The following is a 16,652-nucleotide window of genomic DNA, read 5'->3' as shown; positions in this document are numbered from 1 at the left end:
ATTTTAAAATAGGATCTCAAAGCATTTACGAGCCTCTTTATCTGTTTGATCTACCTTCCCAAGTGCAGCCTTACTATGTGATCCATGTGAACCCATGAACTTCAGAAACTCACCTCTCCTCTCTGGCGTGTCTTGCTTCTTCCCTCTTCTCTACATAATCTTTACTGAGAAAGAAACACAGACACGGAGCAAGGATTTAGGATATTCACTGTGTGCATGAATCAATTATTTCAATTGCTCTACTGACAATGATGGAAAGTAAATCATAAAAACAACAAATGCCTGTGCCTTGATTTAGTATTTCCAATGATCCTCACACAAAATGGCAGCCAAGCATTTCAAAGACTTGAGATTTGTGCATTTTTCAGTTTGTTCCAACAATTATTGGCTGTAGAGCTGCATATGGTAACTATGGAGACTAACTTGAAGCGGTTCCTCTCTTCTCTTTCGATTCTCTGCAGTCGCTCTTCTCTTTCCAAACGTCTTCGCTCTCTTTCCGCAGCCAGAGACTCCTGATGCTGTCTATATGAAGACGTTAGCAAGCCCCCTAAAGCAGGTCTAAAGGAAAAAGGATATATGTGATAACATCAGCAAACAATAAGTGATTGGTTTGAGTTTTGATTTAGGTCAGGGATGTCCACACTTTTTTCACCGAGGGCCACATATATAAAAATATACGGAGGGCTGGGCCGCTCATTGCCTCATAAGTTCACTTATAAGTTAGCGAAATCAATCAATAGGTAGGTCAATTATGCTTGACCTACATTGAAGCCTCAGATTGATTATAATAAGGAGAAATAGGAAGGGTGTATTTCAAGCTTGTTATGTTAATAAGTCATTGGGCTTTTTTCTTATCAACTAAGATATGTTCAGAGGTCGCGTTAACCGAATATTTTCCGTCTATGACGTTTTTTTTTTAACAATGACGGAAAAATCTGAAAGCCGTTCGTCATTTTGACAGATTAGATCAAACTCAGAACAGCACCAAAGTTTCCCCGCAGTGGGGCTCCGGTGTTATGCCATGTTATTATGCATGTCCTCCCAAAAGGAAATGATATAGTTTCCAAACCTAACTTTGCCGAACAGATCATTGAAATGTCTGTGAGTACTTGCTTTACGCTGCGCGCGCTCCTGCGAGGTGCAGTGGGCATGCATAACACGGCGCTAACAGTTCACAAGCGAGTGTGCCTCCTCCGGTAGAGTAGTGTACAGGCCGACGGGTTATAATGGATTTTGACGGAAATGTTACGATCCTGTCCGTCAAAATGACGGGCAGCGAAAAAGTCTAGCGCAACCTCTGGATATGTTAGAACATTTTTCCAACTTTAATTGACTGAATGTATTTGAAAAGTGGTCTTATTAACACACGAATACTAATGTGCAATATATTTTACATTTATATTTAAGAAGTACACTATTAGACAAGCACAAGTTTCATTTTGAATTTGATGAGGGCCGATTCAAAATGGTCCGCCGGCCGCAGTTTGGACACCCCTGATTTAGGTATTTTCAAATTAGTTCAAATGGGAGCTTTACAGATTGGGTGAGCTACAATAATCAGCCATAAAGACTTAGTATTCTGCGTTGGCTGTGGAAAAGTTCAGATGCCAACCTGTCTACTGATTTGGAGTCTGGTGGGGAGGCAGCTGAACTGGTGAGGCGCTGGCTGGGTGACGTGGGAGGGGGGTGCCTGCCAGGGTATGGACTGCCATTGGCACTGATCCTGTGAAAGGAAGGTTGAAATAAATGCCTTGTTCTCTCATAAGACATTTTTGACTGAAAGACAGAGAAGGATGGACAACATTTGAGGAACCTGTGATGTGATGTGAATTCCAATGTCATACTGCTGAATAGTTTACACTGAGATATGACTGTGTTGAGAGCTCTTAAGCACCTCTCCCATGTGATCTGAATAGCTTTCCTGTGAGGAAAGCTGTGTCATCAAAGTCTGAATGGTATCTGCAGGTGTACTGCTCATCCATGTCTGTGTATGCAGACTATCTTTTATAAATGCATCTTTTCACTAAACCCACTCTTTTCTCAGAGGCCTTGTTCTTGTTGTGTTGAATGGGATCGGAGTGAACTGCACATTCAGTCCTGGAACAGTTGCACAACAAATACAAATAGCTAACAAAGATGACATAATCAATAATTGAAAACACACTAGTGTTCAACTCGGCTTTCAGACAGACTGAAACGAATAAAGCGAACACATGATGCTCATTGTTAAGTTCATACTAGTGTTTTGAGTTTCTACTAGAACATGTTCGCATGCTTTAATGTTTAAAAAACTGTTTCTGTCTCTAAAGGATGTTCTCAAGCCTTGGGGGGAAATCTGGATGGCTTGTTGTTTCCCATGTTTTCTTTCCGAGGCAGCCTAAACAACTGTCTGGGTTTACATATCTCACAGTTTGTGGGTTGGTAGGCACTCCAGCACAAGCACTGAAGATAATTATACTACTTCCCCTTTAATGTAAATCACAAAAAAAACATTTTATATCTGGTCCCTGCTCTTTTAATTTTGACCTGTTTACACCTGGCCTTACCTTTCAGCCCAGGTAGGCTTTCTGGTTGTGTAAGATGTAGGAAAGGTGTTTCTATCTCTCAGACTGGAGATGGAAGTGAGAAAAAGAGGAAAGTAGCAGTCAGGGGAGACACTCCAAGGATCAAACAGTTACATGTTAGTCAGAAAAGCAACATAGTGAGACAGCAGTAGAAGGTAAGCGTGCTGGAAGACAACAAACTTGACAGGGGCAAGAAGACAATATCTCTGTTAGTCTTACTGATTCATTGTGCCATTTAGAAGGCTAAACAAAAAGTGTTTATTAAAAAGAAATCAATTATTTTTAACTGAATCACTTATTATTGTCCACTGCACTGAGAATAAAGAATCATTTGTGCTTGGATGCATCAGGGATACACTCTGCTATGTCCAGACTATCACGTTTCTATTGCGCTCTGCAAAAACATGCATTACTAAGAGAAAGTGTCTGTGACTCATAATGCTTTAAATTCCTTAATGCTTTGATTTGATTGATACAGTGAGGGACACAGACACCGGTGATGGGGAGGACCAAGTTTTAAAGGGGTAACGGTAAAAAACAAGCAGATGAACTGTGGCTCCTGCCCTCTAACCTGCAGCGCCTCTCTCTGTCCTGGCCCTTCTCACTCTCCTCGGCCCCGACAGACACCTGGCTCTGGTTCAAGTCAGGGGACGGAGGGAGAGGTCGGGGGGGAGGGGGAGGAAAGGGGGCTGAGGACGGGGTCGATTGACACCGAGGCTGTGCTGAGACTGGCACTCTGCGGGAGACACAGTCAGGTGGCCGGGGACTAACGCTCCTCTTTTTAGGAGCGATGAACACGGGAGAGGACGTCCTGCTGAGACATTCTCTCTGCCCTGGTTGGTCACTGGCTTTAGGGAGGATGTTGGTCATACACTTTAAGTTCAAACACATGTAAGGAGTGTCTGCTACAGCCGGAGCCGCACTAGGATGACAAAATACAAGAGAGTGGGAGGACAATACTTACAGTACAAATGGCTGGGAGATACTATATGAGGGAAATGGGAAATCAAGCTTGACCTAAAATACCTGTGAGCGCCCTGTCTAGAGGACTCAGTGACTGGATGACTTTCATCATCTGCCTCTTCCTCGTCCTCCTCATCCTCCTCCTCCTCCTCCTCCTCCTCTCCTTCCTCCTCCTCCTCTTCTTCCTCATCCTCTTCTCTGTAGTGAGAGGAGGGGTCGAGGGTTGAAAGGAGGTAAGGCGAGAGGGGAGAGAATTTGGACAGAGACAATATGAAAACACAGAGTAGAGGAAAAGCCCGGGCAAGACAACACACAGAAACGACAAACACTTAAAAACATGCTTGTCAAAAAGCATTAGAAGTAGAAGAAGAGACAAACATTGAACGATGTATGAGAAGGTTAGTGGATTTTGACAATAGTCAAAGACAACATCTCAAAAATGAATATTAGACATGCAAGGTCAACAGTTACAACGACATTCAAGTGTATTTTATATGGCAGCATTAGTACAACAAGTGTTAGATTTGAAAGGTCTCTTGAAAGTATTACATTCAATAACAAGTGTTGGAGATGTAGAAAGATGTTGTGTGTTTGAGCTGATAGTCAGGGATACATCGTAAAACACGAGTCTGTGGCCACTTTGCTTTTTGGATCCCTCTTGGTTGTCTGGATTTCATTAACAATATGGACTCTGGTGATCTTCAAAGGCGGCTAGGATTTCCTGTGGTAGACTGGAAGAAGCTAGTCTGGTATCATATGACCTGCTGGACTGAATTTAAGTATACCTTAAGACCTGAGTGCTACCAGAAATATTAGTGCTACTTTAAAAACGCGTGATTAATGATAGGTGATTTAATTATGTTGAACTAGGCCAGACATTAATCAGTCGGGGATTGAAACACAAAAAGAAAGGCTGCATATCATCCTTAGTTTAAAAATCACGCCTTGTTTTTGTTTTCCGTCGTGTGACCTTTAATAAAAAGTGCAATGAATGGTTAACATGACTTCCATAAAGAAGGACTGTATGACTAACTTTTTCTGAAGCTTTTATAGGACATAGTTGGAGCTACTGCACAATTAAATGAGATCGCAATTTGCCTGAATCACCAAATGTGGTTTTTCTGAGTTAGTGTAGTCACAAAGTTGTGTTGTATATAAAACAGATGGCATTGTGGAGTTTAATGTATTCTCACTGAAGGAAGCATGACTTGAGACTGAGAGCAGATAGCTCATATCGTGTGTTTACAGAAGCTTCCTATTTCCATCTGTGGCAGGAGAATGTCTTTGACAGTGGGGAAATTAATTCAAATGTCACTTTGCAGCAAGGATCTCGTCTTGGCCGTTCTTTAAAATTACTATATAATTAAATTATCTGCTTTGGCTCTGGAGAGAATAGACACATCTCTCCAAGGCTGAAATATAATACAACACTTGCAGTCAAGCTGTTTCCTATGAAACAGAGTAATACTCAACGGAGCAGGGAGAATTTGGGATTCCATTTTAGTTGCAGGTATCTCTAAATATAAAAAGATCAAAACAAACCTGGCTGAACCTTTTATAAGCAGGATCAGACCTAGGTCAAGCTAAAATGGAAGCAAAGATAACATTTAATTTCTCTCTTGAAAATGTTCCACTTTTCCATTTCTCTCTGTCCTCCCCCCCGCCTCACCTTTCACTGATGTCTTCAACACGTTGGCCACCGAAGGGCAGGAAGCGGCTTGCGGGAGTATGAGGGCTGCTGGGAGATGCTGGGGCGGAAGCGTGGCCTCTGCTGTTTTGGAGCGAATGTCTCCGGCTGCGTCTTCTCTCCAGGCCTCGCTTCTCATTGGTTCCCCCGACGCTGGCCCGCCGGCGCTCCTTGCGAACGCTGGGAGGCAGTTGGGTTTCCTCGTCTCCGTCCTCGTGGCGGAGAGTGATCTGGATAGAAAGCATCACAAAAAAAACTGAGCAAATAATAATAATAATAATCAGAGATGGCAAAAGTACACACGTCCTTTACTCAAGTAGAAGTACAGATACTCGTGTTTAAAAATACTCTGGTAAAGTAGAAGTACTGACTAAACTTCTTTACTCAAGTAAAAGTAAAGAAGTACGGGCTTGGAAATGTACTTAAGTAAAAAGTACCCATAACTACCAACTGTTTTAAAAAGTAACTGACCTCACTTTGTATTAATAGAACAATAATGTCATTGTTAGCTAATGAATGTTTCGATGCTGAACAACGGCAAAATGACAAAGTTCTCATTGGTCCCTCTTCTTTAGAGAAGACCAGGAAGTGATGGATACGGACGGATCGTGTTCAAATCAATAGGCACGCAATGACTCTAAATAATAATGATCACGCCACCAAATGCAGGTTAAAGCTAAAGTAACAAACCTGTTTTGAAAATGTAAGAAGTAGAAAGTACAGGTATTTGTGTTAAAAATGTAAGAAGTAAAAGTAAAAAGTTGTCAGAAAAATAAGTAGTGGAGTAAAGTATTGATACCAGAAAAATGTACTTAAGTACAGTAACGAATTATTTGTACTCCACTACTTCCCACCTCTGATAATAATAATAATAATAATACATGGGATTTTTATAGCGCTTTTCCTAATGCTCAGAGACGCTTTACATACAATCAGAACAGAAACAAAACAAAGATATAAAATAAATTAAATAAATCAAACAGCAACCCTGTGACCCAGGACACACATGATCTTTAATATTACATTAAGGCTGGTTGTTATGGAAAAATGTGGCAGTTTAGGCTTCCTGACCTCGTAGATGTTGAACTGTTCTACGAGGTCGAGGTCCGTGCCCTTCCTGCTCAGGTGTCTCTGGGCCACCGCTTCGACACCCTGCTCCTCCAGACAGTCCACCATGTCGTAGTACGAGTCCTGATCTGGGAGGCCTGCCAGCGTCTGAAACACATTCAATAAAACATTTACAAGATATAACCTTGGCCCTGCAATATCTTGGATTAACTGTGAAAGTGAATTGAAACAATAAAGAAGGATCGGCTGAGAGACAGAAAGGGAGTACAATTACTTTTGTTTTGTTCAAACCTTGAACACATTGAAATGGAATCAGTAGCCAGATATGCTATCCAAATAAACTTCATTCATATTGGGTTGGTCTCCAGTGTAACTATATCTCTGTGCACTATGAACAACTGGGCAGGTTCATTATATTCATGATACTGCACAGTCCATAGTTATCTTTAATCAAGGTTTAGTCTGCTGGTGCTGTAGCTGTTGATTGTACAGTCTTTGTGTTTTTATCTGGGTGACACATTGTCACAAATGCAATCACAACATATAGATTGTATTGGATTTAATTGAGCTGACAGAATGGCCTAGCAGATCATTTCACATTTAGAAACCCAGATACAAGTTTTCCACAATTTGTAACAGGAATGAAAAGATAGAGACCATTAAGGAAGAAAATATGGAAAGAAGCAGACAACATTTTACTAGCAATTGGTATAGAGCTACTTGCCAAACCTAAGAACTGCAGGTCGTTTTCTTACCTTATTGATGAGTGTCATCGCATACACCAGCAGCTCTGTATCCACTCCATCCTTCTCCTCCAGGATTTCCATGATGTTTGACCACAGTTTTGTTCCTGCAGCAGAGAAAAGGCATGCAACACATTGTATATCACAAGACAAACTCAAGGCGCACTTGATGACAAAGATACCTGTATTAATAATAAAGTCGTAACTAATCCATCAGCTAGTTTTAAGAAATAAAAAAACGTTGCAACCTTGAAGTTGCAACAGGGAGCCGGAATCCAAACAAAAACAATGCTGTCATCCCATGGCTCCAGAAAGAGAAACGCAGTCAAAATTGTCTGCAATAGCCTCAATAAAAACGTTCTGAGGAAAAATAGAGCGGGGGCGATTTGATCTCCGGCTGTGAGTGTCAGACACAAGAGTCAAGTCCATCTCATCAGGAGACTGAGGATCAGGTTCAGTCTTCTTATGCAACAGCAGAAGTGACGGGATAAGAGCTGAGACAGAGGGATACCTGACTCCAGCAGAGCCAATGATCAGCCTCCTCTCACAGTACAATGCGGAGCCTTCAGAGCGGCAGGTAACTGAACCCCGCTGAAGACAGCAGTTACAGTCTTTCTCAATAAGCCTCGTTCCACGCATAGCTCTGGAGCTGTACAGGACAACTGATCTGAAAACGGTGTAACAGGAGACTGTGATCTGCAGGCAGCTGAACAGCAATACAGCCACCATGGATGACTTGACACGTGGAATTAATTTAAATATTAGCCCTTAATGGGAATTTTCTTTTTCACGTTTAGACTATTTACATAATAAATGAAATATCTCATCTCACTTGAGAATTTGAACAGCAGATAATAACAGCTGTCATAATGCAGATGTGATGTTTCAGTGATATGTAAACTAGGTCCTCTTAGGTGAAAAAAACACATTAAAATAAAACTCTTTGGATGTAATATCCACAGAACATTTGACAGTTTCCCCTGTCTGCTGATTTTGGCTTTAACATCCCAACATTTCTGTAAACGTACCTCTTTTGGCATCCACAGCATTAACAGCTTTTATGAGCAGGGCGGCGTTAGACTCGGTGTACTCCACAAACACCAGCAGCAGTTTTAGGGCTGTCTTCACCACCAGACGAAACTGCATAAAGAGAACAAATTAAGTTAACACAGATATCACAATGTGGCCTTAAAACCAATCATCAAACAAAGAATCCACTGAATTTCAATTGTAACAACGAACAACTATCAAATGGTATCATCTTTTCTAATAAAACCTTTTCCTGTCTAAAACGTCTTGAGAGGTTTGATAAGAACCATGTGTGTCGCTGGGCGAATGCATAGACATTTAAAAGCTCATGGGGAGCATACTGTTCTGTACTGAAATAATGAGGAATACCACGCACTTAAAAGTGACTACAATCAGAATCAAATAAAGACCGGGTTATAATAAACAGTGTTCAATATTTCAGCAGCCAAATAAATTGAAGTAGAGAGAAAACTATCAGAGAGGGGAGTAGTAGTTCTGAAACACCATCAACATCATGTCAGTGGTGATAAAACCTTCAGAGATAATTTAATACGTCTGAACAGCTGCCACATCTGCACTACAACTGGTAAACATCCCCATGACTTTGGCATGTAAATTGATTGGGAAGACACGGTTTGATTAAAAAATAAATAAGCAGAGTGCCAAATAATATTCCAATATTTATGTGGGAATGGAAAAGTAATTAGTAGGAACAGAAAACAGTGAGGGAAAGAGAGTTAAGAGTTAAAGTTAATATCTTCATCTGCTGTGCATTACACCATCTGGCCACTAGAGGGCCGAGGGGACCGCAATGATAGAGGACAGGAGTTTGTGACTGTCCCTATGTCATCATTGCACAGATGACTGTGTCTAATGTTAATATTCTTTACCTTGGATCCCACCAGGGTGTAAAGCCACTGCACCGTTTCATTGTGAGTTATGAGGCCGTTCATCCCGTCCACATACAGCATAATCTGGCCGAGAGCTGGAGAGAAACAGAGAGAGAGATGGGCATTGATTAATCATCTGCCATTTTTGTTTTGTTTTTCTCTTCTTTTTACTACACTTGTTGTAGAAACCACAAAAAAACACTGATAATTACTCTCAATGGAATAATTTCTCAAAAAGCATATGAAACTTGAGTGATAAAGTCTGGTTGTCTTTTCAATTTGTGGCAATATAAACAAAACATTGACATTATTGGGACAGAGTACTAAGGTAAAACTCCCTGTGTACTCTGACATAATGATTTCAGCCCATCCCTCATGTTTGAAAAGAGGACCTTGTCATGTATATGAGCAAAACCGTGGATTTTTTAAAAGAATTTGCTGTGGTTGTCACGTCATAATGTATAAACGAGCACACAATAACATTAATATTCCTCTGCCCATCACGATTACATCCTAAACTATAGTTGCTGGATCAACCACAAAATTGGGAAAAGACAAAAAAAGAAAAAGGGTCCACTCAAGTCAGAAGACACTACTGTAGGAAAGATATTTGAGTTGAGTACCTCACTGTATGCTGACATGACTTCCATCTATAACAGGATACATAAATACGAACATAATAAGAGCCAAGGGATCCCTATTGGGGGCCATAACAGTGTAGGGCTTCTGTTAAAGTAGGAAATGGGGGAAGGGGGTCAAACACTGCTGGGAAGAAGTGAAACAGACAAAAGCTGCCTTTAAATATGGAGTCTTTTTATTTGAACAGCATCTCAGTGGCCATCCTTAGAGAGTTAATGCATGCACACAAAAGACCACAGCAACAGGATGAGCTCAGCTTGAACTCACTGAAACTGTAGGTGATACATTGGCTGGGGGGGGGGGGAAGCAGAGCAGTATAAACATGTGAACACATCGAAATGGAACATTTTTGGAAGGGCTGCTTGACTATTTCTTGGCAGAAGCCGTCTTGTATAGGGGGTAATACCTAAGAGAATGTTCTTTTTCAAAAGTGAGAAAAGGTGATGCTTGTGCTAATCAAGTTCCAAGACGTATGAGTAGCTGGGCTGCTACAGCTGACACACCGTGTGTTTTGAACTGTTGAAATCTTGGGAAAAAAATACAAATGGACAGGCAGAGTTCAATCTTTGACCGAAAACTAGATACATGACTTAAAAAGGCTTATTGAGAGTAAGATCTAATCTCCTTTAGCCATGTTTCTTCAGACTGGTTATGATGAGAGCCTGCAGATTCTGTCATATATTTTCCCCCTCCTCTTCTCTAGAGGGGCATGAACATTGTGAATATGCGGTAGATAAGCCAAAATTCCCAGGTGCAGCTGATGTCTGTGCATGGTGCGTGAGAGTGTGTGAGTGGGTGGATGCATGAGTGCATGCCTGTGTGTGTGTGTGTGTGTGTGTGTGTGTGTGTGTGTGTGTGTGTGTGTGTGTGTGTGTGTGTGTGTGTGTGTGTGTGTGTGTGTGTGTGTGTGTGTGCGCGCTGCAGCAGCAGGGGCAGTTCATCTTTTATCAATCAGGGTTAATTACTCACAACATGTCAGGCCAGAGCATTCCTCACAGTCCTCTCCTGCTGTGAGCTCAGAGCCGGGCGTCACAGCAAGTCAGCGGCTTGGACAACATGGCGAATCAAAGCAGACCACATCAGAGTGTGTTTATGAAAACATGATTAACCTCCTCAGTCAGCGAGGGCCAGAGTGTCACCCTCTCCTGTGACTCCCCCCCTCTTTGTATGGGACTACTGCTGACAGACGAGTGACAGCAGTAATGACATGACGTACAGCTGCTCCAATGATTCCTATGGTTTGTAGAAGAAATTATCTAACTTTGTGAAAAGTGGTTAAAATAACTAGTCACGGTAATTCTTTAAACACAGACACACACAGCTGTGACTTTGCTGAATGAGTAATGCGCGACACGCTTCTTTTCAAACTGTTAGCCGATGTCTGACCTGCGGTATCATCACAGCAATGACTTCTATCTCCTGTGTGCACCTGTGTACAGTATCTGGGGAGGGTTTGAGGAATGTCCAATTGAAAACAGGGGTGAGAAAAGATAGGTGGCTTTAATGAGGCTTTTTAAACTGTCATTACACAACATGGATGTTCAGCTGCTGACAGATGAGACTTTGCTGATCGTTCCCTAAAGGCAACCACAAAATCAAATGACTCTTAGATTGTTCTCACATGTTATTTAAAGGTCCCATGTCATGGCCATTTCTACTGATCATATTTCCATTGTTGAGGTCTACTAGAATAGATTTAAATTGTGCAATTTTCCAAAATCGCATTGGTTTCTCATACAGCATCTCTGTATAGTATGTGTATTCACCAGGTATTCACTCTCTGTCCTAAACGGCTTGTTGGAGCTCCTGCCCCCCCCTCCCTGTGAGCCCAGTATGCTCTGATTGGTCAGGACTTTGCGAGGCTCGTTGCTGCTCGCCGCTGCTGCGAGCTGCTGCGAGCTGCTGCGAGCTGCTGCGAGGAGCGGACAGGTTTCCGGGTCTGCGATACAGCGAGAACAAGCGAAACTCATCCTGAGCACACACAAACACTCACAGCCGAAGTAAATACAATACGTGTGGCTTGATATTGAGTAAGAAAAAGGTTTATAACGCTGTGAGAATGGGTCTGCGGAGAGCATTTCTCCGCGATCCCAACTCGTCTATTACCAGCGTTTACCAGCCAAGGGACCCTGATGTGTGAGGTGCACCGCGGATTGGTCCATTTGGGCCAATCCGGTCATTTGTTGTTGATTTGGGTGTTCACACGTCACAGAACCCAGGAAGCAAACAATGGAAAATGAGAAATCTCCAACGAGGCGTTCTGGGGCAGCATAGACAGGTCAGTGTACTTTGAGGGTTTATGACTTTGCAGACCGTTTACATGCAGAAAAACCTTCATAACACACAAGGGGACGGGTAATAACCGGAAAAGCATGACATGGGCCCTTTAAGACATCATTCAAATATATTGTCGATAGAATCTGGGATTTTTTGTACTTAAGCTTGTGAAATATAAACAAATGTCTATATCAAATGTGGATTTAATTCAATGAGCATTAGTTAAGCTTAAGAAACGATATGACTGACGAACCTCGCCAGGAACCACACGGTAACCTTTCTTTTAGGTTCATTATAAGAAATTATTCTTGCTGCCATTTATGTACAACTCAACTTTGAGCATGAGAAACCACATAAGCTGATGATACCCTGTGAACAGTTAAGTAAACTGATACTGCAACTGTTTGAAAGAAATACAATTACCTTTCATTATGAGAAACTGCAACCTTAAGAGTCTGGTCAGAAACCGTTTAAAGGAAACATCTAATAACTCTGAGAGTAATCGCCCTTTGTGAACTTCAAATAGAACTGATTTCCACACACTTCTGATTAAATTAGTCGTGAAACTGCTCCGGAAAATGGAAAGTTACCTGGGAGTTGCAGTCCAGGTATTTAAAGTTAGATTAAATCATTAGGGCAAACTTTCCCAGCCTTTTTCCGAAAAGCTGGGACCTTGTGTCCAGAACATGGGAATTGTTTTTAAGGTTAACAACAGACAGTCATCAATAACTTCGGAAGAGGGTTAATAAGAAGAGCATGTGAGTGGTGAGTATGTACAGGACACCCCCTACTTCAAGCACTGATCTGGGGCCAAAAATGTGGGCCTCGATACAAGTAATCATGAGCAGCTCTATAATACCTCACACACAGTTCAACAATAACATTGCTAAGTCTCTTTGCATGTATGTCACGTAATGAGATGTTGGCAGACAATGAGCTGCCTTCAAAGCACAGTGATTAGAATTTAAATGTAAGCCATTATGGGAAAAGAGAGCCAAGGAAGAAAGATTTAGCTAAAGAGAAACTTGGAAGTGTTCAATGAGACTGCTGGCGTCTGTACAGCACTCTCACAGTCTATTTATTTCAAGGGCATACGTTTGCCCTAAGAGAACAGTTGAATGGTATCGAGCTGCAGATAGGGAGCCACAGTGTGGAAGAGACGGACCCAGTTTCGAGAGAAGTAAAAACCAATGCAACCGAGGTCTGGTGGAAGTGTTTCTTCTGGGCCTCTCCCTCTCATAAACCACAGCAATTATCTTCCACAACCGCAGGAATGTGCAGGAAAGGCTGCTCCCTGACCACTGCCGAGGTGAGAAGCACTCTGAGGTCTGGGTGGCAGCACCAACACGAGCCAACCTACTAAAAAAAAGAGAGGAAACAACCGTATCTAAGAAGATGCAGGAAATAACTCACCATCGTCCACTCGACAAAACTGTTCACCCTCCTTCCACTCACAATTCTGGCCCTATGGTTTAATTCACATTTGGGAATTTATCAAAACTGGGTCAGCCAAACTGTCTGTCAGCGGGCAACATTTATTTTATCAGGATGTTGGGATAGGGGCCAAATCTCCATCCCATACAGTGCAATTTAGGGCCTCTTATGTTATTATGCTCTGCTTTAGCAGGGAGCTGCACTCAGGTCTGAAGTGTGCCTCCCTGTACCCGTCTAATGTGGACGTGGTTTACTGCAAAGTCTGGAAAATAATTTGTATGTAGATTCTTGTTCTATTGTGTCACCTTAATTATAGTGAATTATTTTAATTTCAAGATTAGTGTCAACACTGGATTCTGGGAACGCATAAGGAGACACAGACAGCACTGACGTATGAAATAACAATATATCATGACCCCTTTACTGTTAGTCAATATTGGTGGAAGCAACCACATTAGCGCTACACATAGTCAATGTTAATTAAAAAGTATAGATTAGTACAGATAACTAAAATCTATCCGAGCAGCTGAAAGATTTCCTTTGCCATTTATCATGACTGCATGACGGCTTCCAGCTAGCTTCTCATTTAGAGTCTACCATAAAAAGAGCTGTTTACAACTGTCAATTATGAGCTGAATAAGACATGTTCATGGGTTACAGTCCATTTGTTGTTCAGCTAATCACCCAGCCCATTAGAGCCAGACAAACTGCCTCTGCGAGTCAAACTCCAGTCGCCCACTGCCAAACTTAAATCGACCCCCGTACAGTAAAACAACGGGGGGTGCTTCCATTTTCACTCCGAATACATGTCTGCCAGTATTCTACACAATTTACTGTGGGTCTAGGCTCAAACTAATTCAAACAAACAAACCTCATGGAATAATAGCATGAAGTAAGGCAGGAGAGACTTTCCAGTGTTTGGCTTTGCAGAGCTGATCAACTCCTGCATTGCTGAGCCCAGTGAACTACAACCCTGTAAGGAAAATAAAAAAGCTCAAACATATGACACGTCTCCATTCCTTCTCTATTTAAAATTGTATGGAGCTGATAGATTATAACTGCTGCTGTTCTGAATGTCAGTAAACTCATTTTAGGACAATTGGGGAAAGCCCAGTTTTTCCCATCCCATCCAAGTGGGGAAGACTTTGGAGGAAAGCTGCTGCTAGACATCCACCCACTCGTAGAGCGAGCTGAAAGATGAGCTGCGGTAAATTCTTACTGCTCTTGAGAGAGTAGTGGTGTGATTGGCTCTGGTTCTGGCCAGCCGTGTGCTGAATTCAGGCCCAAAAAACCGTCAGCTCACAGGAATCAGCTGTAAAACCCACCCCAGTGCTGAGGATTTCACTGTGTATGCCTGCGTGCTACATTAAGGCAAACATATTTTTTTTCTGTTCAAATGATGGTTTATGTTTCTTAGACGGCAAGTTTAGAGATGATAAAATAAACTATGGAGAAATACACCAAATGAAACATTATTAGAATATAATTGGCTTGTATTCTAAATTATGTTACAGTAAAACAATGAAGGGTTGTAATTCCAGTGCAAGTGAGGTTGCTCAGACGGAAAACTATAGATAGATGGAAAGAAAAAGAAGGGCAGATTGTAGGTCAGGCTGTTTGAACAAGTGAGGGGGATCTGAAGGGGGCTGTAGGGGTCTGCAGGGTCTGACACAGGGTGGGACGGCACCAAGCCTAACCAAAAACCTCACAACAGCCTTTGTTTTTTCTGTATAGATACATATAAAACAGTCTTGTCATCATGAATATACTTTAAACTTGTGGTTATTAACCTGTGGGTAAAGGATGGTAAAATGACAGTTGATTTGTTTCAAGATAGTATAAACAATGTATAGAGTAGTGTTTGTCAGTCAGTTAGAAAGTTTATTCTATTTAATACAGAGAGGCCAGGCTGGAGGCAAAGCCAAATTAAGTTGTATTTTTTTCTGTCATACCAAAAGTGATGAGTCTTAAGAATACTTAATTAAATATGAAAATATATAAAGCTTCCTCAACAGGACAAGAACTGGTAAGTATTGACATTTCTATTGACAAACAAAAGCAAACTAACCACAAACTTCAGAGCATCAGAGTGGCATCATGGATACTGTACTGTGTGTGGGTTTGTGAAAATGCAGTGTTTTCAGAAAGGCATTGCACAAAGCTGAAGCAGGAGCAGTGATTGGCTCTGAGAGTTGCAGGAGATCGGGTGAGATCGGGTGATGCACGTGATCTCATGTTCCCATGGGATCTGATTACAATCAAGGAGTTAAGGTTTCCATCAGTACGACAAAGCATTCGATCTCCTTCTTGCACCAAACACAGGGCTTGTCTGCGTGTGTGTCAGCAGTTCTTGTGTTTTCCATCTCAGATTTTGTTTTACCTAAGATCCCTCGAACAAGGAAATGATCACACCTACAATAACCAGCCTACACACATTGATGCCTTTGCACGAAGCCTCTTAAACACAGCCCAGACAGAATGGAAATGTTTATCCAGACGATGGGCCCTAGTAAAGGTCTCCCCTATAACACAGCCAGACAACACAATACACATTGTTTCCAACAAGAGCTTCCAAACGCTGTTAACCCAACTGTGCCTGGGTTTTCACTTAATGCTCAGAGAAATGGTCAGAACAGCAAGGAGAGAATTCAGTTATGCTCTGTTAAATATCTTTAGAACTTAGGTCAGAGTAGAACACAGAAAGATTGTGATTCCAAATTCAGATAAAAAAAACATTCCAGTATAAAATGATATTTTGGAAATTAGACATTATAATAGAGAAATCTAAGAAGTAGTGACATAGCTAAATGAAACCACTATCATGCAAACTTAACCCATCATGCAATGTTTATTTATTTGATAAAGTATCTGTTCATTAATATCAAGCATTTCATATATAGTTTAAAGATGCCAAATCAACTATATAGAATATTTAAAGGTTAATTATCCCTACAGGTTTTCCATCCAACCTAACACCAGATCACTGATTAAAATATTCATTTAACAAAGAGAATAAGAAGAATTAGCAGCTATTGTGTTAGTTTTTAGTGACACACGTTTGACCCGCACACTGCAGCATTGACGCATGGCTCAATGTTCTGCCTTGCTGATCTGCCACATACAAAATGTAATGCCACCACACACACACACAACACTGTAGAGACCAACAACGCTTTAAACAAAAGGGGTCTTGTGTTTCAGTAGCTCTTGTGAAAAAGCCTGCTGCCCACTAAAGTTACCGCTGTGTGTGACACTAAAAGCTGTGCTGAGCGCTGCTTTGGGAGCAGTGTTCCAGGTCCCAGACAGTTTAAGAGGCCATGAAACACTTGACTAGAGCACATCTCCCTTCCCCACCGAC

The 16,652-nt window shown here is 41.6% G+C and overlaps 1 protein-coding gene across 1 annotated transcript in view; it reads right to left on the bottom strand.

Annotated features, from left to right (window-relative positions):
• fhod3b (formin homology 2 domain containing 3b) overlaps positions 1–16,652 on the bottom strand; it is an 89,637-nt gene that overhangs the window by 13,579 nt on the left and 59,406 nt on the right. Inside the window, 8 exon segments of the mRNA XM_034127686.1 lie at positions 114–164; positions 424–558; positions 1,613–1,723; positions 5,197–5,444; positions 6,286–6,429; positions 7,038–7,132; positions 8,054–8,165; positions 8,945–9,039. Of these exon segments, the coding sequence (XP_033983577.1) occupies positions 114–164; positions 424–558; positions 1,613–1,723; positions 5,197–5,444; positions 6,286–6,429; positions 7,038–7,132; positions 8,054–8,165; positions 8,945–9,039 (991 nt within the window).

The sequence above is a fragment of the Trematomus bernacchii genome, unplaced genomic scaffold, assembly GCF_902827165.1.
Source record: "Trematomus bernacchii unplaced genomic scaffold, fTreBer1.1, whole genome shotgun sequence".
Lineage (NCBI taxonomy): Eukaryota > Metazoa > Chordata > Actinopteri > Perciformes > Nototheniidae > Trematomus > Trematomus bernacchii.
This window is presented reverse-complemented; position numbering and strand designations above follow the sequence as displayed.